We start from the raw sequence: 24,060 nt of genomic DNA on the forward strand, positions 1-24,060 counted from the left end.
ATGTCCCTCATGCTCTTGCATAAAACTTCTAGAGCAAGGGGGACATTGCATATGTGAAACAAGAAGCTGGAGCCATGCTTGAGACGTGTATCCCTGGGAATCACCAGAGGTGATAGCAGTTACGCAGTAGTGACGTGGGCGCCATGATGCTTTGGGGTGGCTTAAAAGCCTTCCAGCCCCAATGATTAGTAACTCCATCTAGAAATGCAATACATGTTACTATTTGAACACACATGTTTCCTCTTTTTTTTTGTTAAAGGATTTTTATTTAAGAGAAAGAACACAAAGTTACAGAATACATTACCACTCTCAGAGGAGATAACATATGCAGTACCGTATAATAATATAATCTATTAAAAACAAGAAATATATAGGAATACAAAAGGTTGCAAATATTGAAGTAAAACTCCTAATCTATTCAAATAGTGAAATCATAACAATTACAAAACTGAACATTATACTGGAATGCTGTGTTCTGGTAGAAATTGGAAGAAAATATAATATATTATTGTAGGAAGTTATTTTTATAAAAATAAACGAGGAGAGAAATGTAGAAGAAAAAGATAGCAGAGAGAGAGGAAAAGAAAAGAAGAAGAAAAAGAAAGAGCAAGATGGGTAGAGTGGGTATTATAGGAAAGATGGGAAATGTTTTCTCTTTAAGGAACAATCTAATTTGATTAGAAGTATGAACCTTATTGGCATCACACTTTATTCCATGTTATCATATGTAGGTTTCCGCACTGCCCAGATAGCGGTGCTCGCTTAGGACTCGTCCACCCTCTTACCTATCGCCTGTAATGCCGCGGTTGGCCAAAGGACGCTTCCTTTGTAATTTCCAAGGTTAACATGTGGGTTCACTGTTGTAATGCAGATGTGCCAGCATCCGAGGGAGGGCGGTGGTACCCAGCTGCATTCCAAGATGTGCTTGCCATTTCCCAGAATCGGAAGCCTCGCACCTCGTGCCCAATCGATGCCCAGGTGTGGGGAACGGAAGTGAACCAGCACGGATCGCAGTGTTTACAAATATTAAAATACATAAAAAGGGGGCGGGGGTTTGGAGGGGTGTGATGCGGCGGGGGCCGGTGCCGTGAGCGCCTGGAACGACAGAGCCATCCTTCCGCTCATCATCTGCGCTGAGCGGCCGCCCCCACCCTCCCGATGCCGCCGCTGAGCCCCGCCCAGGAAGCACAGACAGCCGCCCAACTCTCGAGCCGAGGCCGGCTCCTCCGCGTCTCCGAGGCCGCGCAGCCAGAGCGCCCGGACCCCGGCATGTCTCCGCGAAGCCCGGCCACAGCTCGCCCCTAGAGCCGCGCCGGCCTCTGGAAGGAAGGGACCAGGAGGAAGGGCACCGTGCCCGCCGCGGACGCACGACAACGCAGGGGTCAAGGCGTTGAAGACCCAGGGGGGGCAAGTTTCTTGCTCTTTTTTTTTGTTTCCCTCGCCATCAAGGAGTCATCATGGCGAGCGACTCCCCGGCTCGCAGCCTGGATGAGATCGACCTGTCTGCGCTCAGGGTAAGGGCTGTCACTTGCTGCTGGAAGCCACCGATGCTGTGTGCATTGTCTGTATTCACTGTGCGCCAGGCGCATCCCAGCCCTGCACCTGCTATGTGTATAAATATATTCTGTGCGCGGTCCACGGCTGCAGAAATATATTGTAGCCCATATAGGCATGTTACCTTTTTTTTAATGACTCGATTCTTATGTGCTGTTTTTTTTTATCAATGCTGCCACAGCTTTGAGGCATCGGCGTTCCTATGAAACGCTGTCACTTGTTCATTGTGCCTGCTGCTTCTGTGTGCAACGCTCGCTTGTCTCCGAATCCTTGCTTCTGATAATACAGAGGTTGGTGTGTGTGTATTTTTATCCCGCACGCTGCTGCTGCACGCCGGGGTTTGCAGCCTCGGCGTGCCCTGCAGGCTGTCACCGCTCGCTGCCATGGCTGATTAGCGTTTGCCTTTCCCCCAGTCAATGGCTCGCTCTCTCCTTTCCGCCTCCCTGTGAATATTTCGGTGCCTCGGCAACCTGATGGGGAATCTTCCCCCCCATTCATTGTGGCGCGAGGCCAGGTGGAGCGGTGCTATGGGAGTGATTTTGTGTGCTATGGGAGTGATTGGCGGTGCTATGGGAGTGACTGACTGTGGAAAGGGCTCCGGGTGGACGTATTTTTTGCGTGTCTCAGACGTTTGACATTTCGTGGCACGCCAGGGTCATCCGCCACAAAGCTGCCTCGAGAGATCAGAGTGCCCGGACTCCGCCGCGAGCCGGGCCAGCTGCTGTAACACTAGATAAAACAGCACATGTCTTGCTCGAGAGTCCATTTTGATGCTGCATTCATATCAAATTAAAACCGCACGAGCCGGGCTCCTTCAGAAATAAAGACCCCCGCTGCCGGTGGAGGGTGGGCGCTGTTCTCCTACCCATCAGCCAGGTTGCTGGCCTATTTTGGTACTCTGCCTAAAAAACATTCTTCAATTGCTATGTTTTTCTGTGTTCTCCTGTGATTTAAATATATTTTCATTAGAAGCTGAATAGTATTCCGGGGTGGCCTAGTTCTAAATGGAATCTTAACGCCGCCCCCACACCGAGTTAATTAATTTTCATTGACATTTAAATCCATTGTTGAATGTTCCTCCATCCTTTCCTTTCAAATATCAAACGTGTTTTATTTTTTTTTTATTTATTTAGTGAAGCCTGCTTTGCTTTTGTTTTTTTTTTCCATTTAACGTGTTTTATGTCCTTCCCTATATAAGGCTCGGGGTGGGGCTTCCCATAGGCTGATGTGAAGTCCGTGTCTCAGTAAGACTCCGGGGAAAGAGCAGCTGAGTTTGAATGAAACACTCACGCATGCTTTGTGACAGCCGGGCTGCTCCCTGCAAGCCACAGGCGTGATTAAAGCATGCACCCTGCCCCCCTTCAGAGGTGCAGTCGGATCTCCACCCCCTGCGGCGCATGGGCCACTCAGCGGTGTGTGGGCTGCTTGGCTTTCTGATATTTTATCAATGGCTTCCTGCCGCAGGTCCCATTTCTGACTTTTATTAGCGAATTTGATTTTTACTAGTTATTTTCCTGGCCCTCGTTTAGAGACTACTCCCTGCCCGAGGTAAACTCCGATGAAAGACTGCACAAATCTCTCTCTTGGGCCATACATTAATCTAATGTGTGGATTTGACTGAATCCTTCCCCGGCGTCTGAATCACAAATCGATACCAAATTTGCTAGCTGGGCGGGAAACATGGCTGTGTTGAGTAATTTCATAACATTTCCAACCTGACTTTTATTTGGGAAACAGAAAATTGAGCACACGGCTGTACAGCATGGGGGGGGGGGGCAAATCTCAAACTGCTGGTCAGTGCGCTAACAATCTGAGGGCAGGTGAACACATCTCTACACACCTTTTCCCCTAGGAGTTAATTTAAAAACATTGGTGCATTCTGGGAATTGTAGTCTTGGTTCTGGCCCATTGAACCAGTTAGACTAACACACTTGAAAACCAGTCATTTGTGAAAGGAAACTGGTGGTGCTGATGACAAGGAGTCCCCGGTACCCCCTACTTCTAGTATTAGAAACATGTTCATTTTGTCTGCACCCCTTTGGGTTAAGTGATGGGATGTTGCAGGGTGTACCAGGGTCAGATTCCAGAGGAGGCTATTAAATGTTCCAAGAGGTTGCTGAAAGGACTCAAGGGTGATGAAAGAGACCTTCTCGCAGGCGCCTGGGCTCATCTTCAATCTTTGGCCAGAAAGATTGAAGATGAGCCCAGGCGCCTGCGAGAAGGTCTCTTTCATCACCCTTGAGGCCTTTCAGCAACCTCTTGGAACATTTAATAGCCTCCTCTGGAATCTGACCCTAGTACACCCTGCAACATCTCATCACTTAACCACTGCATTACTAGCCAGCAATCCTCTGATCAAGAATAGATTTTACCCCTTTCCTTTGGCATTATTAGGACTTAACTTAGCTAATAACACAGCTGAAAATACTGATTCTCTTGTTATTATTAAAAATATATATAATTTATCCAAACAGTGCAGGACTTGGTAAGATAAACGGGCACTACATGCAAAGGCTCAGATGTATTGGCAAATGTGGCGCTGTTCAGCTCTCTCCCATCCACGCAACTCAGCAACTTGCCTTGCAACACTGCATGAACTATTAGTAAATATGCCCCTATGTGTAGAAATACTAAAATAGATGAGTGATTGGTAAAATACAAAGAGAGTGCTTCCTGTATAAATTACTTTTTATGGCAGATTGTCTTGGGCATGTGAGCTAACTTGATTTGCCAGTATTGCACGCTGTTTGGTCACTGCTAAAGCCCAGGATGGAAACCAGGTCTTCTGGCTCCCTGGCCCGCATCATAGCCAATAGACTATATCTCCTGCTGATTACACCAGGTCCAAATGCTTTGCCTTGTGTCAGCATAGACAGTCAAAGATGCATTGATCAAGAACTATCTCCTTTTTCTAGTCCCTCGTTAAAACCCCATATTAGAACTTTGCAATGTTGGGAGCCCCATTGAAGACAATGGAGTGCTCCGGGCTTCTAATGGCTGGTAGAAGCCCAGAGCATCAGCATTCTAATGTTTGTTCACAGCTGTTGCTGTGAACAAAGGCTTCACCGAGCCCAAGGGGATTTCCCCCCCTCGGGCTCTGGGAGGCCTTTGTTTTACAAATTAGAACGTTCTGCCCTCTAGGGGCAGAATGTTCTAATAGCCTAAGAGCCCTCCGTAGCAGGCTTTATTGGCCATTAAAGGCCCGCTCCTTTTTTTTTAAAGGCCCTCTCCTTCAGCTCAGGTCTTTAATACTGGAGAAGGTCTTTAATGGCCGGCATTGGCTACTCTTCATTGTTGATAGTAGTAGCTATCTACTACTCTTCTTCCCAGGGATCTTTCCTGTGGACATGCAGCTCGTCGGAGGCCTCTGTGATATTGATGATTCTTGAAGTAACTTGTTAAAAATTGAAGACCGTTTCTCGACATTGGGAATCAGTGGCAGGTAGTTTCTGCTGTAGATTATTAAGAAGGTTTCTGGGTAGTGTTTCAAGAAGCAAGAGAGCCTCTCCAAAAACTGGCGTTATTGAATAAGAGTGTAATAGCATACCAGAAGGAACAGTTTATCGGACACCACACGCACTTCCGAAAACTTGTTTGCAAACAGCTTTCTCAGAAAAGGCTTGGCTTGTTCACGCGTAAGCCAGGCTGCGCTGCTGCACATGTAGCACAGTAAGGAGCTATTGTCACTCCTAAAATATCCCAGTCATTAAGGTAATAGGGAAACGGCTAAAAATAATTTGGTGTTGCAGTACGTAATTGCTGATGATTGCGGCTAATTTGCAATCTGTTTTTCCGAATATATTTTTCTAGGTATATTAGGGCCTGCAAGTCACCTCCCAGATACTGATGGTTTGAGAAATAGAAGACCCAGCAGTAGAACTGGGTTGAAGGCAAAACATTCTGTTCACTCAAATGAACCTTTTTATGGTCTCTGGATGACCGCATAGCTTAGCATCGTGATCCTAGCAGACTATGCGTAGGAGCAATGTTGAGCTAAGAGAACAACCCTGCTTTATTCTTGATAGTACTTTTTTCAATTTGTCTGTTATTTTTCACCTAGGGTGGGGCATAGAGCACCTGTGCCCATTCCCTAAAAAAATTATATTTGCTCTATCCAATAAGAGAAAACAAATGGGTTAGCTTTGATTAATCTATGCAAAAATGGCATTTATAATTGGTCATCCAAAACTGCAGTGTCATCAGTGCAGTTCATATAATCTGTAAATGTTGGTGCAAAATTAAAGTGAGATGTGCCATCCATCTGTTGCAAAGGAAAGTCTGTTAAACGTCTCTAGTGGGTGTGTATCGGAAAGCACCATAAGAGAACCTGCAGGGATATGAAGACCGCTCATTCGCCCTACTAGGCGTGTCACTCACTTTCACTTGCCCATTCACCGTGTAGGGAGGGACACCACAAAAATGTTAGCCTAGATCTTTTTAATCCAATCAGATATCCCTTTCTATCCATTTTCTAAAACATGGGTGTCTGAAGAAGGTCCTCTGGGGCAGATCTATGCCAAATTGTCACACTGTCGTTACACGCAAGCTTCCACATCCCCATTGTGGGTCATGCTATGAGTGTGCATTTAGATCATTACCGTTGGTAGATGAATATATTGCCCCTCAACCACAATTAGTAGCATGCTTTATACATCCTGACATTGGTTCTGTCAGGATAGGCTCAACCACCAACAATGGGAGTGTTTAATATTTTGCCTTAGGGATTTGAGGTAACTTTTGCTTGAAATAGATATGTCTTAATCTCATAAAGTTTAGTTACAGAAATATTTTTGCTTTTGTTTTTATATTTACTACGAACATCCTTAGTAGGCTACTACAGCCTTTTTATTTTCGATATATAACTTGCATTGCGTAATCCTATAATTGAAACTGCCAGTAATTGTACCAGTTTCCTTAAGGATTAACAGGGTTGAGCAAGAATTGCTTTTGTTTAACGTCATGAAATTCCAGTTACACCGTGTCTTAGGGTTTCGTCTAATCCAGGAGCGTCTCCACATATCTCTGGGAGGGTTACATGTGTTCCATATGTTCAAAATAACCATACACTGGTCAATGAGTTCCTTATACAACCATTGTGCATAAAGGTATGCTATATGGATATCCTGAAAATGTGGCCTGGATCCGGTCCTCCTATGCTAAGTTGGATAACCCTACTCCGTAGTGTAGTACTAAGAGTAGATTTTATTTTAATTGATTTCTATTGTGCAAGGGACTATTGCCTGCTAGTGGTGTAATTGATCTGTACAGCAAGAAATGGTCACAACAAAGCAGGTAGTCAAGTAAACTGTGCAGCTTTTTCTCTGATGGTTACGTGTTCGGGTCTTGAGTTCGGCATGCTGTACTGGAGTGTTCAGCCTGGACTTTGCCAAGAACTCTCTTGTTCGCGTCGATATGGGAATCCAAGCTTAATTATGGAGTCGGTCAAGCAACCGCATGGTGTGCACTAAAATATGAGATACATTTATTTTCTCTTTTATTTTACTGTCTTAAATACAATTTCTAGCCTAGGAACATTTGACTTTGTCCTGCTTCTGTTACGCGACCATCAACAGGTTTTGATACAGTACCACTACAGTACTGGAGGTGTTATTGATTCTTTTTATTTATGTTTTTAAAGTCCCCCCCCCCCCCAAATACCATCAGCATCAATACTGAAGATCATGGTGATGATTTTGTTATACTAAATGTTGTTCACCAGAATCCTTTCCTTGTTCACACTTGGTAAATATTTTTAACAGTACAAAATAGAAAGGTACCAAGCTTAGAATCTAGACTGCCGCCTTGTTCATCTCTCTCTCTGCATCCTGGCTGTTTATTTCATGTGTTGCAAGGGGGACATGTAATATTTGTCAAGAGAGACTCGCACATTGGTTTGTATGGCATTGGGACTGGAAGCTTGTTTGAAGCTTTAGGGTTTCCGCATTGTTCTTGAGGGACAGAATGAGTATGGTAGCTGAATGGTTAGTGGAAGTGAGTTCTCGTGGTGAGGGGGATTGGTGCCAAAGTATATCCATCCCAAAAAGGTTTTCTTGTGTTGTGGGATTACCAGTAGATTCATTGTTGCTTTCCTTTGCGAGTTGGTTTGTTTAAAGGACATTCCTTTTTAGCCATAAAATCATTTCTTATATACACAGTACTTTGTGGATAACACACATTTATTAATTTTAATACATTGATACAATTTGGAGCTCACACAACTGGAAACTAGTTGGAAAGAGATGGTCATCAAACCGGACAGTGCCTTCAAATCATATACAGAGTACCATGCACCTAAAGTCTCATGTGCACCAATGCCACACAAGTTCAAATTTAATAACTTCACAATTTGCATATGTTTTAATTATCTGCATGGCATTTAGGTGCCAACTGTGATCATGCTTATGTACTTCTTTAAATGTTTATCCATTAATTTCAGTTAATCATCAATAATTCTCAGCACATCTGGTGCAAGTCCTCAAATTTCATGGAGACTCTCACTAGATCCATTTTTAATATTCCATTACATATAAGTATTCCATTAGTCTTCATATATTTAAGGTGGCTAAAGTAGGTTTTTGGATCTTGTTCTAGTCCTGTCAAATCTTCAAAATGGCATCACCACATTCATCTGGCATATCCTCTGATACTTGGAAAAATATATGGGCTGTTCAGGAAAGTAATCTTCAAGATATATTGGATGTCCAGAAACAACCATTGTACGAAACAGATGTTGTCGATTCCGCTGCTATCTTCTCTCACGTCACTCCATGTTGCTATTGCATTGCTGTGATCCTGTTGTAATTTCACATTGCCTGCCTGAAAGGGAAATCAGATAGAGGTGGAATTGTGGCAGAATAGGAATAAGGTTTTTGTTTTTCAAGGGATAGTGTGAGGGTGGGGAGCGCAGCAATGTCTAGAAGGAGGCCTAATATATGAATTGCGGTAGCATTGTCACCAGTTGTGATAATGACATTGGGTATTTCTTTAGTTCATTACTGCCCCAATAACACCACTCTGTTCCCTTTAACTTAGTTTGTCCTTGACAATAGCAAAACAGGGTGAAGGAGGGGACTATATACTCTATAGGATTTTAAATGGGTAAATATTAATAGGGGGATATTTTCTGTCTTCTCATCCAGAGATGTTCTGTAAATAACTGTACATTCTCTTGTCACTTTGAACACCTCAAAGCAAACATACCTGTTATTGTTAATATTAAATATACTTCTGTAATCTATCAGGTAGTTGAAAGTGGGCACTTTTTAATTTACCTAATAAACATATTGCCCTATCCTTTGAATAATGGTGGTGAAAGGGAGGGTACAAAATTTGTGTCTCATTATTTCTCTTTCTCGTATTAAATTGTAATTTAGGGATTGGATATGGGAGCCAGACATTTACTCCACAATATTTTCTATTTCTGCTCATCACTTACTGCTCTAATCTTCTTCTTCTTTTTTTTTTTTTTTTTTTTTTTTATTCTTCACATTCTAGACGTTTATAAGTTATGTTTTCGATTGAACTGGGGATCACTGGTTGCCTCATTTGATTGTCACGTGCAGTATAATTCCAAATTCATGCTGTTCTCACTTACTGTAGAAATCAAGGCATATATTAGTAAATTGAGTGAACAAAGTTAGAAAGAAGGTGTTTGTTTGAAGATATTGATGAGGTGTCTGTGTGTCAAAGATCTCTGTATAGGGAATTTGCTTCACAACGACAAATTTATCTGATAATATGCCAACTAATTTCCTGCCACTGTGAGGAAGGGTTATGGGTAGTAAAACAACTATAACTATAAGCACAAGCAAATTCAATACCATGGTGATCTTTTGGCTGATATGCCATGATTTATGGGTTATATGACAACCAAACAATACCCTGTTTAGAATGGAAAGGTTCTACATGATGACTTTGCTGCCCATCAGGGAACATTCTCAAACACCCTCTGCAGTGAGTGAATCAAGTAAATACACATCAAAAGGGGAAGTCTTCACCGACAGGGTCAGGATTTCAGCAGGCCTATAGTTACACAATAGAGTGTGAGAGTCTGCTAACCCAAAGCAATGCACAAAAGGGATTACTTTGTAGGCTCCTGTCCTAATTAGTGGGATGGTATGCAGTGCTTCTGTCACAGTGAAGAAAGGAAACTGAACTGTGACAGTAATGTTTTGTAAAGAATAGAAATATCAGAGCAGCAACCTCAGATCTGTTGAGCGAGTTAGCTGCAGAGGGAGGAAGATGAGGTTTGGCTTAACCTGAAGATTGAGGGATCACAAGGTGTAAAAAGTCTGTAAGAGGTATTTTGGGTATAAGTTCTAATCATTCGCCAAGTGTAATAAACAGATGAGCCACCGCTGACTCTCATGCACGCAGCAACTGTAGACTAGGGGGGCAATGGAGAGCAATTGATGATATCACAATTAATGAAATCCAACCAGCTTTGATAACCCCGCACCTCCCAATAAAAATAAAACACCAAAAATTCCAGTCTGTGATACTGGCGTGGTAGGCAAGTATCAACCGCTGACAAACATTAAAAAATAGGCTGGACAAATATCTTTCCATCAATACAAGTTTCCACACCACACAAGGCAGCACAAGCTGAGGACAAATTTGTCAAAAATATACTTGAGTCCACTTCTCTTTAAAATATGTATCAAAAATATATCCTTTCTTTATTAAATCAAATTGAAGAGCTCTTGGCAGTGTTTTCCCTGCGGATACATTCTGAGCTCAGAACTGGTCGTTCTTCGGGGACTTGCAGCCGGACAACCACTCGTACAAAAGACGAATCAACTGTCCTACTGACATTCAGCTGTCCCGTAGACCTCTGCTTACTGCCCTTGAGGCTTCTAAACATGATTGCTAAAGAGGAATCCATCCACTGGATAAAACTTTGCCTTTAGAAATCAGTTACCACCCACCTCTGAGGTGTCATTAAGCTCACAGCCGCAACTGCTCTCCGTTGATACCATTGCAGGGCGTTTATGGCCCTTTCAGGCTCCCACCTTATTGTAAATCAGAATGATTTGCAAAACACTTTCTGACTTGCTGAAGGGGGATAATATATGGTCCAATACAATTTTTTTAGTCTCAACTCTTGAGCGTTTGTCAGTGAATTGCAAATGCTGATATATAATAGCGTTTTTTTTGTGAATTTGTGTCCGGAAATCCATGAGAACCGTGTGCCTGCTACTTGGGTGTTCAGAAAGAGCCTGATAAAATTAGAACATTCCTAGTGAACCATATGGTACTAACTGTTCCTGATAGGGTCCTCCTTAAAAGTTTCATGTTAAATGTGGACATCTTGGTTCCATATTACGTCAAGTGATTAACACGGTCTCCTTAACATCTCATATCTATCCTTCTGGGACATATGCAGTTACATTGCCAATGTACAAGAAAGGCTTCCTGAATTATATGGCCACTTCACTACTAAATATACCAGGAAACATTTGCACAAAGTTATTCTTTAAAAAGGTACTTGTGTAAATGCAGAAAAAGTCCATCCTGAGTGATGCTCAAGCTGAGTACAGGAACAGTGCCTGAACAATAGACACTCCGGTTTGTTCTTTATTTTAGCAAAGTATTCCAAGCTATACACATCACCTTCATAGATTAAAAAAAACACTTTCAATCTGGTCAACAGTGGAGCTTAGTGGGCTAAGTTGAATAGTCTAGATATGGCCATGGACTTAACAGGGTCCGGCAAGAACCTCATGCTGGCATGTCAGCAGGCGCGGACTTTGATAAGAAGGGTGGTCTAGAACATTAACTTTACATCCCTGCAAAAGTTGGGCAAGGTTCTTAATTAAATATCCTGAGCTGTCTTTGGGACTGAAGTTGAATATTCCAAATTTGAGAGAAGTGCCACCATCCTTCATCCTGTTAATTGACGATGTCACTCTCTTTACTCAGAATGAACGCTTCATATGTACCCTGTGGAGGCTTTCTCCCAGCATTATAGTGGTAAAGGTCTAAATATAAATGTTAGGGAGACCAATTCTATGACTGGTTGATTTTGAAACTGGATCTCTAGTTTGCAATGGTTTGCATCCTGTCCAAGTAGAGACCCACACTCTATAAAGAGTAAGTGCAGTACACACTAAAAGTTTACCTGGCTCACCCTCGGTTAGCTTGGCATAGAGCAGTCAGGCTAAACTAAAGAGGCAATGTGTAAAGTATTTTTGCACTCGCAGCAACACAGTGAAAATGCCACAAAAGTACTCCACACCAGTTTAGAAAAATACCCAATATTTATCTGAGTAAAACCAGACCAGAACGATAAAAATCCAACATACACAAGTCAAGATATGAATCCTTCATTATTAAATGCAGTTTTATAGCATTTAGAAAAATAGCTCCAGTTGGTCACGCTTGAAAGATCCACACGGTTCAGCCCGAACACGATGGAGCGAGGGGCGGCTAGAGGAGTCGTAAGGACCCCAGTTCATTACTTTAGATGCGTCACAAAGTCAAAAGTGGTGCGATGTGCAGAGGTGAAGTGTAGCAAAAGCAGGTGATGCGTCGATTCCTTTGTGCTATGCAGGTCACTGGTACTTGGGGGACTATGCGGTGCACAAAAAGAGGTTAGATGTCACTGTAGCAAGGTTATGTCCATTCCTGGTGGGGAAAGAAAGTCATTAAGACGCTAAAGCCCAAGCACAATGCTGGGTGCAGGGGAGACGATGCGTTGGTTGCAGGTTCCAGACTATCGGTCCTCAAGGCAATGCTGTGTTAATGATGCATTGATGTCACAGCCAGTGCATCAATTCCATGGCATTATTGTGGAACCGCCAGGCCACAGGTGCTGCATCAAAGTCGGAGCAGTGCGTTACATACTGCGGTTAAGCAGTGCTCGAGACTCGCGCAGCGACGGTACTTCGGAGGCGCTGTGGTACCATTGGGGCTTGCATTGCAAGTCTCCGTCATTTCATTGCGCAGTCAGCGAGCAGGGACCACAGCTTTGAGGTTGGCAGCAGCGATGCATCAAATTAGCGGGGATGCACAGATTCCGAAGTGATGCTTGCAGTCGATGCATCAATTTTCTTAGTTGCAGCACCAGAATCGCCTCCAGGGGTACAGGACTTGGTTTGGCACCACTTGGCAGGTCAGGACTCCCAGCAGGAGAGCCCAGGTGCTTTTGTAAGATGCAGGTGAAGTCTTTGGCACTGAGACTTCCAATAGGAGGCCAGCTCAATCCCAACCCTTGGATAAACTTTAGAAAGCAGGATGCAGAGAGCAAAGTCCAGTCCTCTAACTCCCAGGCAAGAAGCAGCAGACAACCGGTAAACATTGCAAAGCAAGTAGAAAAGTGGCAGTCCCTCCGGGCAGTCCAGCAGTTCTTCTGCCTGGCAGAATATCCTCAGTCCAGAAGTGTTTCTCCTGTTATGGTTTCAGAGGCCCAGTATTTATACCTGAATGGTTAAAGTAAGAAAATGCCAACTTCCTAAAAGTGGCATTTTAAGACCTGCAATTTAAAAAACAACTTCACTAAAAGATGTGTTTTTAAATTGGAAGTCCAGAGACCTCAAACTCCAATTTTCTATCAGCTCCCAATTGGAAGATACTTGTGTAAAATGCTACAGGGCCACACAAGTGCTAACCTATGTGAGAGATAGGCCCTGCTCTAGTAAAAAAAGGAATTTATCGGCTTTTCAGTACCAGTACATATAAAACTCTAAAGCACATGTCCCACCTTTTTAATACACAGCGCCCAGCCCCTGGGGCTACCTGGGGCCCATCTTAGGTAAGGTAAGGTTTAGGCCCGGCAAGTAGGTGTACTTGCCGGATGAAAATGGCAGTTAAGAGCTGCACACAAAGGTCCTTCAGTTGCAGGCCTGAGACATGTTTGGGGGCCAGGTGGGTGGCACAATCAGTACTGCAGGCTCACTAGTAGCATTTGGGTTACAGGCCCTGGACTAGTAAATGAAAATGTGATGATCGTGGAGAAACCAAATGCTATTGCACTATAGACACAAAGCACATGCACTTTAGCACTGATCAGCAGTGGTATAGTGCCCAGAGTCCAAACACCAGCTAAAACGAAGTCCAGCACACGAACTGGAGGCACGAAGCAAAAATACAGGGAAATCACGCCAAGTGATGCCAGGTCTAACAGTTTGCAAAAGATATTCACTGTCATTGGCTGCATTGTGGGAAAATGATTTGATTTTGTCCATTTAAGGGTCAGATATCCAGAAAGCTTGAGCCAAAGAGTGCACATTGATAAAGCAGGTCTAATTTTGTGGAACTTTCAGTAAAAATATGTGATACTAGGGTGGTTAATTCAGCTTGATAGGAAATTTGAGGTACAGCAGTGTTAACTGTTTGAATGTGTTAACTATCCTTGTACAGGTATATTACTGTGCAATTATCACTGAGAATGTTAGTACTGTGCTAAGACATTTTGTCACTGTATGATATCTTGACGAGATGGTATAAAGCAACCGTTATAAAAATTAATTTTGAGTCGAAATGACACATTGTTGCAAACATGGATTCTTTTTGCCCCAAACAAGTGATTGCATGGTGGCGAAATCAAATAACAAGCTAAACCTAGAATATAGAGGGGCCAAGTCAAATCAAAAACATTGACAGACAAAATCTGAATGAATGAATAGATAAATGCCAAATACTGTGAATAAAGACTGTACAACCCATTTTATTGAATGCAAAAGCAATAAAAAGATCAAAAGACACCGAAGAAATATCAAAAGAATGAAAAACACTTATTGGAAGAATAACACTAAAAGTAGCAGACAGCTGGCTGGTATTAAAACAAACTATAGTGGAGGGTTTAAAAATCTTTTTGAAAATAGTTCGATATATACCGGATTATACATCAGAAGCCTGGCTATTAGTCGTCACAGATAAGAAGAAAAAAAGATTAGATATAGCATTTTTGAAATGTGCTGTATTTGAGAGATGCGAAAACAACAGTTGATGGACAGAATGCAGAACTGAACTGTACTGGGGTGAATATATGATATTGTTCTTCATTCTGTCCATCAACTGTTGTTTTTGCATTTGTCACCCGAGTGGGATGGGTATGCTCAGACGTGAGTCCCATGCTCTCCACACCACTGGAGTCAAGCTATCCTGGCTGATGACGGCTGATAGCCAGAAACCGGTCCTAGGATGCTTGATTCCGGTCCAGTAAAGACATGGCTTGGCAGTTTGGGCTGGACTGTTCCCATGAGGCACAGGGTCAAGGCTGATTTGCATATGGCCATGTCGGAACTGGGGTGGTGTGGATTGCAAAAAAACGATGGATGTAGGCCCAGATCTCTTGTACTGGGGTGAATGTATGACATTGTTCTGCATTCTGTCCATCAACTGTTGTTTTTGTACTTTGAGAGATGGCAAAACCGTAAAATGTGATCTGTGTGGAGGAAGGAAAGTAGGGAGGTCAGAATTCCAACTAGACAGGACCTGAAATTGATGATGTATAGTGAAATATACAGTGATAAGAGAAGGTATTGGGGTGTAGAGAAATGTAGTTAGAGCAGAATTGTAAAAGTAGGAAAAACAGACTTGAATGAGAGATTTAGGGTGGAAAACGTATTAAAAGAAGGATGTTGAAAAAAGAAAAACACACACAGAAGCTGAAAATGTAACTAAAAGAGGAGATTGAAGCTGGTGAAGATAAGATATGGTAGTTGATAAGTTACACATTCTTGGGCTGAGAAGAAAGGGGTGGCAGCATGCATTGCAGTGTATAGATTTCTTATGAACCATGTTGCACATGAAATTTCCTTCAATATTAGAAGAAATGGTGGCATGTACATTACAGAGTTGTTGACGTTTTCTGAGCGGAAAAATTGGAAAAGTGGATTAAAAGCAAGATATGGTTTCGATCTCGTGTGTGTGTGTGTAGCATAATGAAGGAGATGCGATTAGGAAGCGAGCTATGCAGTTTGGACAAAGAAGAGCTGACTGTGAGATCAGCACAAATGTAAACCATTCTTAATGAAGCTACTTGATGCAGTGCAGCATTCTGTGTCAGGTTTGGTAATGTTTTGATAGAGTTGATAACGCTGAAGCAAGAGGATGAGAAAAAGGACTTCACATCCCCTGGTGTAGAAGGGCATCAGCATTTGTTTAGAGCACCTGGTAATGAAGCTCCTAGATTCTACTCTGCTGTCAGAATATATGTTTGAAGTGGAAGCATTTATGGTGTGATCTGAAAAATGTGTGAGATTTTGCACCCAAGGCACTGTAGAGAGATTTCCCACATCATGGCACCGAAGGCCGACATGCAGGTGAACCTATATATTGTCTCACATCACTTTTTTCAATATGAGGATCTACATATTCTTGAAGCTTCATTTGTTGGTATTGGGAACTTTTTTTTTTTCGGGGTGCGTGTGTGCGCTGAGCTAAGGCACATGGATCTTGCTGTGGCCTTGGCTGCAAGCCAGTGAAAAGGTATCTTTGCTTTAGAGTCCACATAGGGTTGCTAATGTAGTAGCCATAATCGGGACCAGGAAGGGAGCTGGAAATTCTGTGTCATGTTATGACTGATGATTACAGATAAATGTCTTGGTAAAGTGTGGGGCAATTACAGAATGTTAGCAAATCCCTTTAGTGATGATGACGATTTTATGGTCCTTGAGTTAAGTAAGACCAGGGCCTCGTGATTGCCAAGCTGATTTATTATTCTGAAATGTAAGTCTGTACAAATACCTTTTTTATGTGCCTTATCATCACTTGAATCATTGTGATGAGCCATTTGTCACAATCAAACTATCTTCTTCACCTAAACATATATAATATATTATAATAAAGAGTTGACTTGGAAGCAATTCAATTTTAATTTAAAGATCCAGAATGTTAGGCGTTCTTCGCCTGCTTTTGCTAGGTGTTAAGAATTTGGATGTACAGATCCGCACGCGCTGTGTTTTCAGTGGGTTTAATTGAAGATGGCAGGGTTTCATCCGGTACTGAATATGTTTGAGAATTTGATTCAGGAACATGACATGTGCTGTTACTGCACTTGGCATTTGCATGGCAATGATAATAAACAACTTAAACAGTGGTTAGTCTTAGAAGAATTAGGTTCATTGGGATTTAAATGATAGAATGGAATTATGACAACAGATTTAGGGCCACATGCATCAAGCGATTTTGGAGTCGCAAATGGTGCGAATCGCAACATTTGGCCGTTTGCGATTCCAAAATCACTTTTTGGGATGCATTAAACAATTTTTTAGAGATCACAATTTTTTTGCGATTTTTAAAAATGCGATTTGCATTTAAGGAATCGCATTTTTGCGATTCCTTAAATGCAATGCATGAATGTTTAAAAAAAATGCGAATTCGCAAATAGGGGGAGCAAATTAACACGAGGGTGAACCTCGTGTTAATTTGCGAAACCTTTCAAAAATGCTCAAAAAAGCATTTTTGAAAGTGTCATGTTACACACACACACACACACACATGTCCTATGGACATGTTTGTGAAACTTGCCCTTAAAATAACATTCAAGGGTGCAGGGGGCGTCCTTTGGACCCCCCCCTCAGCACCCTTGAAATGCATTAACAAATTGTCATTTGCAAAATGAAAATCGCAAAATGTTAATGCCTTCCCATTGATTCATATGGGCCTTTTGGCCCATAGGAATCAATTGGAAGGTTTCCCTTAATTGCGATTCGCAAAATGTGAATCGCAATTAAGGAAAATTTAAGAAATCGCAAAAATATTTGCGAATTAATCATGCATTGCCGTTTGCAATTTCTAAATTGCGATTCCTTAATTTTCGCAATTTAGGAATCGCAAACGGGTTCAATGATGCATATGCCCCTTAAAGTGTGAAAAAAACCCTGAATAAACACTTAACTTAGTTACAGCCGGAAGTTCCTCTTGTATTTCCTTAAAGCTTCCACTCTTGAGGTAAGAGTGCTTCTGTGTATTACTTCCTACTTAAGAACATGCCTCCTAATGTGCCTTATGCATTATTTTATATTTCGAGATTTATTTTCACTTGCCAACGACTACCCAGTCACATTTTTTTGTATTTTCATGGCGTGTTGAATAATTACAAATTTTACAAAAATATCACCAAACATTGTGAACTCAAAAAAATCAACAAATCTGATCCCATAGCACGTGCCCGCCAAAAATGTTAAATATAGGACTAGTTTGGAAAATGTGGCAGGTTGGCCATGTTTTAACCCTTGCTGGTTTATTTTCAATTGGTTGCTTGAATATTGCACGTATGTATTTGCACGGATTGACACGTTGTTTCACATCCTTTCTAGTTCTAAATATTGTAAACTTCTGTATCGGTGATTAGTTACCTTCCTCTTAAGGTGACGATTTTCTCCTAAGCCTGCAGGTGTTTTTTTTTCTTCTTGAAACTGTTTCATTTGCCTATCTGGTAGAATTTCTAGGAGGGCCACTGTATCAACTTAGATCCAACATTCCACAATCTTTGATGTGGATACATCCCCTTCCCTGGCTACAGTGATTGGTCTTGATACACTGTTTCAGGTAGTAGAGCTTGGGAACTACAATGAGAATGTATTCCCATTACAGAAAAACGACTGCTCTAACTTCTTGAGCTCCACAAAAACATAGGGAAAACTTAAAGCAGAATAAAGGATACACACTTGTTGCATGGACATTAGTGAATGTTAAAATACACTCTAGACTAGGATGAAACTAAGAATCAAAGAAACACTTATGGATACACAGTTGCATCTCTTTATTGAAATATTTGCACTAGGCGATGAATTCTGATGTGAGAACCTATGACTCCATCTGCCATAACCGCTTACATCTAGTTGGGGAAAACACAACTTGGGACAGAGAAGGGTTAAGTATGTTATTCGTGTTTATGAGTACACCAGGTCCTTCAGTTCTGTCTAGTTCTACAACATAATATAATATAAGCAACAAAATAACAGAAAACAACCGCCTCTTTGTCAAAGCAGGAGGGTTTTCGTGTTTTCTACGCTTTTCGAAAACCAAGTAGATTGCAATTTTTATTTCAGTTTGTAAGCAGGGAGATTCCAAACGCCTGGGTAGGATATCTTAAAGAGAATTGAAGTGAGGATTCTTTCCTAAGATGGGGGAATAATTGGTTTTATAGTGCGAAAGAGAGCCCTGTGTGCATTCCAGGGACTTTTAATTAGATCCTTTGCTTGACCACCAGCCACCGCAGGGTTATTCAAGCTTCAGAGATCGGACCATATCTTCGATGTTACCGAACTTCTTAACCAGTAAAAATGTGTGTTTGTTTCAAGATCCTACAAGCGTATGCAGGAAACCCAAGAAACAGGGTGGTGGTAGAGATCAAATTTAGATATAACCTAGATGGCAACAACTGTCCTTGTGTTTGCCAGGGGAGCAAGGGACAAAATGTTCTTAAAAGATGGTAAGACAGCTGAAACTTACCACTGTCTTGACCTGGGTGGAAAGGAGGGCCTCATGTTCCAAGATGATTCCGAAAGATTTTTAATTGTCTGCTGTTTTTTGTTGAGGTGCATATGCAATGTGGGCAAGCACATCCTCCTAATGAAATTTGTTTTGCCCAAGCGCAAAATGCTCAGTTTTAATGGCATTCATCTGTAGATGATTTAGATCCATCCAGTGTTTGATGGGAGCTAGACAACCAGCATCCTTGATCAGGAAGAAAGAGGCTTTGAAAAAAAGTTAAATCAGCTGTGTTGTTTGTTACTAAGTAATAACTTCTGCCAAAAGATTATATTGTATTTCCTCTTTATCTCCACCGCCAAAGATTGTCCTAACATAGTCTGTTGCTGTTTAATAAGGCTGATTCCCTTTTTCCACTGAGTTAAAACTTGTCTATCAAGATGTATGTTATGTTTCTCCTAATAGCTGGTGAAGGTGTATAGCCACCTATTTCTCCACAAGCTTCCCCAATCCCCAGTAATATAAGAGGTCCATAGTTGCTTTGTGTAATGGTGATCCCAGCCAATACCAGGCTAAATTTTCAGTTTTCCATAGATTGGAAACCGCCTGTACTTGCAAGCTTGCAATAAAAAGCTGTGTTAGTGATGTAGTGATTGTAGGCGCTGTGACCCTAAAAATGGCTGCCGCATAGAGAGCCTTTGGATATCAAGAAATACGATTAGATGTAGTTAAAAAACAACTACCCAAGATCATTCAGATCCTCGAAAGAGAGTTAGATTCCTGGTTTTATCCAGAAGATGGAGTCTCAGGTAGTTGTGTAAATCTGCTCCACTTTTTCAGAGAGAAAGAGACAGCAAGTCTGTCACAAAATTCACTTGCACTGGGAAAAGTATTAGCTATACATATAGGCTTCAAACTCACAATCTGTGATGGTATTAGCAAAAATGTTGTTTGCAAAAACATTGGTGTTTGTTGATGCTATCATTTTGGCCTTTTCACACATTTTTCATGTGTTTCAATCTATTTATTTAAATCAAAAAGTGGTTTACCTATTAACACTTGTTCTCAAGTGAAAATGCACCCTAGCTTTTAAAGGTAACCCGCCGTCCTACTCTCTGCATTCCACATTATCACAAAGTCTATTGGTTTACGCAGTTTGTTATTACAGCCAATTAGAGTGGCTGCCCTTCGACCTATTAGCATTGGCCCCTGTATTTCGAACATTCTTGTCCTTAAGGTAGCCTGCATGCCCCAGTTTTTTGTAAAATAGACCCATATAATCTGAACCTTAGCCTTTAACTTTTTCCTATCCATATAAAGAGTGCTAATTGATATGTATTGTGGTAGCCATGCAAAAGAGTTCTTACTGTGAAACTTAAACTGCATCAAAATTAAAAGGAGGCAGTGGCTATTTACAAGGCCACTGGCCAAATAGTACATAATCTCTGCTATTTAACCAGCAGCCGGCAAATTGGTATATAATCACTGCTGTTTAGCTGGCCACAGGCTAAATAGTAGAGATGATGTACAAAGTGACCGGCTGCTGGATAAATATTGTGTATGAAGTCTTTATTTAGCTGCCCAAGAAGAAAAAAGGGTGTCCTGGCAATGGTAGAGTAGTGGCCATCTTGCAATGGGGATGCAACGTGTATGAAGTATTTGAAAATAGGTGACTGTATAAATGTACAATAGTTTCTTCCAAAGTAAATTCATGGATTAAGCTAAGCTGCTTATAATGAAAAATGGTAACATCAATTTTGAATAACAGCATTTATGATATTTTCATATTTAAATAACAAATGCAGGAATCAAACATTTTGTTTTATGAGCTTCAAAATATAGCACACAGATTTTTTGCGCTGCAGTCAAGCAGTATCTAGCTGTGCAAAGAATTAGTATGGATTTAACCCCTTCAGCGCGGTGCGAATTTTTGCGCTGTGCTGAAGGTTCTAATGAGCCTATCGCCTCATGACGGAACGGTTCCATCATGAGCACAGATCAACCGACGCTCATGACTGAACTGTTCCGTCATGAGCATGGAAGGGGTTAAAGCATGTAACCTAGCCGTTTTATTTACTCATGGAAATATATAGTTTTTTTAAATGTGAATGGTCCTCTTTTTGATGCTTTTTGAGGGCTGGGCTCATATCAGGCTTTATATGGAAGGCCTTGTGTTAGCTTGAGGCTTCATTTCAAAGGGGATTGTGCTTGCTTAGTTTTTAAAACCTAGCAAAATAGAAGCAGTTGCCAAGCGGCAGCAAAAAGAGAATTCAGACAGATAGGTTGTACCTGGGCCATGCAGGGAGGGATAGTTATAGTAGACAATTAGTGCTCGGGGGCACAGTGCTTTGGTACACTTGCAGGAGGTAAATTGAGTAAGACACAGTAATGGGACTTCTGTGGAATGGGGAAGTGAAAGTAGGAGGCGAGTAAGTAATGCCTCAGGACAGTTCACTCAGCTGCCTTCTGAATAAACACACCTTTACATACCATTCATCCAGCAGCGTGGGTATCGACAAAGATGTTTATTGTTTTCATGTCATGAGTGGCCATTTACCCACCCTGACATTTTAGTTACCTGCACAGTGTATCTTGGGAATGGTAATTTTGATTTTTAGAATGCTTGCAGTGTTTAAAGTGGGAAAGGTTATGTGTCTCCTGAGCCCTCATTTTTTTCCATGACAGTGTTGTCTGAAATAATGAAATCTGGAAGGCAAGACAAAAAATTCTTTGAGTGGCCAGCTTAAAGGCTGTACCTAACTAAAGACTTTGTGATGGGGTCTGAAGAAGGAAGACCCAGGAGGAGTTAGATGACCAGAAGGATATTAAGGGCCAGACGTTGGTCCACCAGGAGAGCTAGGATTACCAGAGTCACAAGGATTAGGACAAGAAGAACCAGGTCCAGGGAGCCCTTTTCCAAGGTCACCAAGGAACTAATAGTTAAGGAGTAATGGGTCTAGGGAAAATAGGAGGGCTAGGAATATGTAGAACTTGGGGATCTGGATCCAGTGGACAAGGGCCCGAAGGAAAAGGACCAAGGATAGGAGGAACGGAAGGCTTTGGACAATACAAAGGGGGGCTAGAACGCCTGTGTACACCGTTCAGGACCAGAGGCACAAGGATGACCAAAGCAAGGAGTAGGAGTAGCAGACCCATGTAGACAGACCAAAGAGGACCAGAAGGGCAGTGGAAAGAAGTATCAGGCACGAAAGAGCCAGAACCACCGAGATCAGATGAAGGAAGACCAAGAGGCCAGGAGGGATTGGACCAGAGCCGAGAAGACCACATCTGGTAAGGACTAAGGCTAGCAGTTCCAGGACACCTTAGATCAGAATGAACCAAGAAGGATATAAAGAACTAGGAAGTCCAGCCCAGTGGGACTAGAATCAGAATGTCTGAGGAGCAGACTCTCCGGGATCCTAAACCAGGGTTGCCAGGACGACATGAAACTGGGTGACCTGCAGCATGGGAACTAGGAGGACCAGTGCCACAGAGATGATGACCAGACACAGGGCGCTTACTAGGAGAACCATGATACAGAGGTCCATGGTCAGATGAGCAATCACCAGATAGAACAGTCAAATCAGGAGACAAGGAGGATCAGTAGGACCAGGATAGTGCAGAAGGACTGGGGAACAAGGCATATAAGACAAAATAAAACAACATTTAAGCTGTTTAGACAAGAGGCGGTGAAATGCTGAAGTTCATTTGATATTTGCGTGGCTAGTGGCCAAGGTATGCACAACGTCGTGTATTTTGTCAGCCACCAAGTAAAAATGAAGTTTCTTTTCAAGTTATTTGCAAATTCATCGGTAATAGAGTACTTCAATTCTGTGTTTTATCCAGCTGCTGGGTAAATATGGAAATTTCTTAGCTACTTCCCAGGCTACTGGTCAAATAATATACAATTTCTGCTATTTATCCAGCAGCCACATAAATAATTAGGTTTATTTTAAATTTTAATGACTGCTGGTCCGAATGTACGAAACATATGCCATTTAGCTAGTGGCCAGGTAAAAATTGAAGTTTCCTTGATATTTGCACGGCCGCCTGCTAATCCGTGCAGAATCTCTACTATTTTGCTAGTGGCTGGGGAAATAGAGACAATTCACTATTTACCCAGCGGACAAGTAAATAGCTGCTACCTTAAACGAGTCCAAACACCAGTAACTCTGTTAAGCAATTGTGAACATTCTAGTACATCTAAAGCACTCGGACATTTGAACATATTAAGATTTCTTAGGTATTTTGTGTAGTGAAGATACTCTGTTTAATGTGGGATCTTTTTTCTAAAGTTAAAGTTAGTTAACATCTTTCTTAAGGTTCACAATTCCAGCGGAGGTGTTTTTGTATTTCAATTTGGTTGTACTTCATTAAGGTTATTTTAATGTAATCGCTTGGTTTCTTTAAGTAACGCACATTCTGGGCCCTTCATGAGCGGTGGGGGCTGCTTTTGCTACTGGTAGCCGGGTTTGCAGCGGTGCTGCAATATCAGCCCCCTTAACAAAGGCAGCAATGCACACTTCCGCACTCCCCCCCCTCCCCCCCTTAGGTCCCTGGGGGGCTTGTCCGTCAAAATTGCCACGGCTACTCTGGGTTCCCAGTCTGGCCCTGCATATATTACTTTTCACAGGTTTTGTGAGTCCAAAACGATATGCAGTGCACGAGTGAGCTCAAGCAGACTCGTTCAATCGATTTTGTCAGGTGAAATGATGCTTCCCTTCTCGTGGAGAAGTGTGGCTCAATGGTTAGAGCGGCAGACCCTGATGCAGAGGTCTGGCCCGGGACCAGGGTTCAATTCCCGCCTCAGCGGGTCTTGGGCTCCATTTCCTCGGACCTGATAATTCTCGCCTTGGTGCCTATTCTAATCATGGGCCCCACTCTGCAACTCTCGGCAATAGCTTGCCTAATCTCCACAACGGCCCAACAGCGCTGGGATGCCTGGCTGCACCTTGGGGGTGCCCAGGAGTGGGCGCCTCACAGGGAAAAAGCCAGGAAGGGTTCCACAGCGGTATTAGTACAAGCGCCGGAGAGACCCCATGTGGAGTGATTCGGGCGCTATACAAATAATACAACACTTACATTTACATTTGGTGGAACTAAGCTTGAAGGGGCTCCCCAGCA

The 24,060-nt window shown here is 42.2% G+C and overlaps 1 protein-coding gene across 19 annotated transcripts in view; it reads left to right on the forward strand.

The window, feature by feature from the left end:
• The first annotated feature begins 1,121 nt into the window (after positions 1 to 1,121).
• Positions 1,122 to 24,060, forward strand: part of TNIK (TRAF2 and NCK interacting kinase) — a 724,668-nt gene continuing 701,729 nt past the window's right edge. For 18 of the 19 annotated variants that reach the window (XM_086944396.1, XM_086944403.1, XM_086944398.1 and 15 more), the window contains exon 1: positions 1,188 to 1,514. In XM_086944396.1, the coding sequence (XP_086800522.1) occupies positions 1,458 to 1,514 (57 nt within the window). In that variant the 5' untranslated portion in view covers positions 1,188 to 1,457. Of the gene's footprint in view, positions 1,515 to 24,060 lie in introns of all 19 variants that reach the window. The other variant, XM_086944405.1, reaches the window with a different exon arrangement.

This window comes from Lissotriton vulgaris, chromosome 11 (genome assembly GCF_964263255.1).
Source record: "Lissotriton vulgaris chromosome 11, aLisVul1.2, whole genome shotgun sequence".
Lineage (NCBI taxonomy): Eukaryota > Metazoa > Chordata > Amphibia > Caudata > Salamandridae > Lissotriton > Lissotriton vulgaris.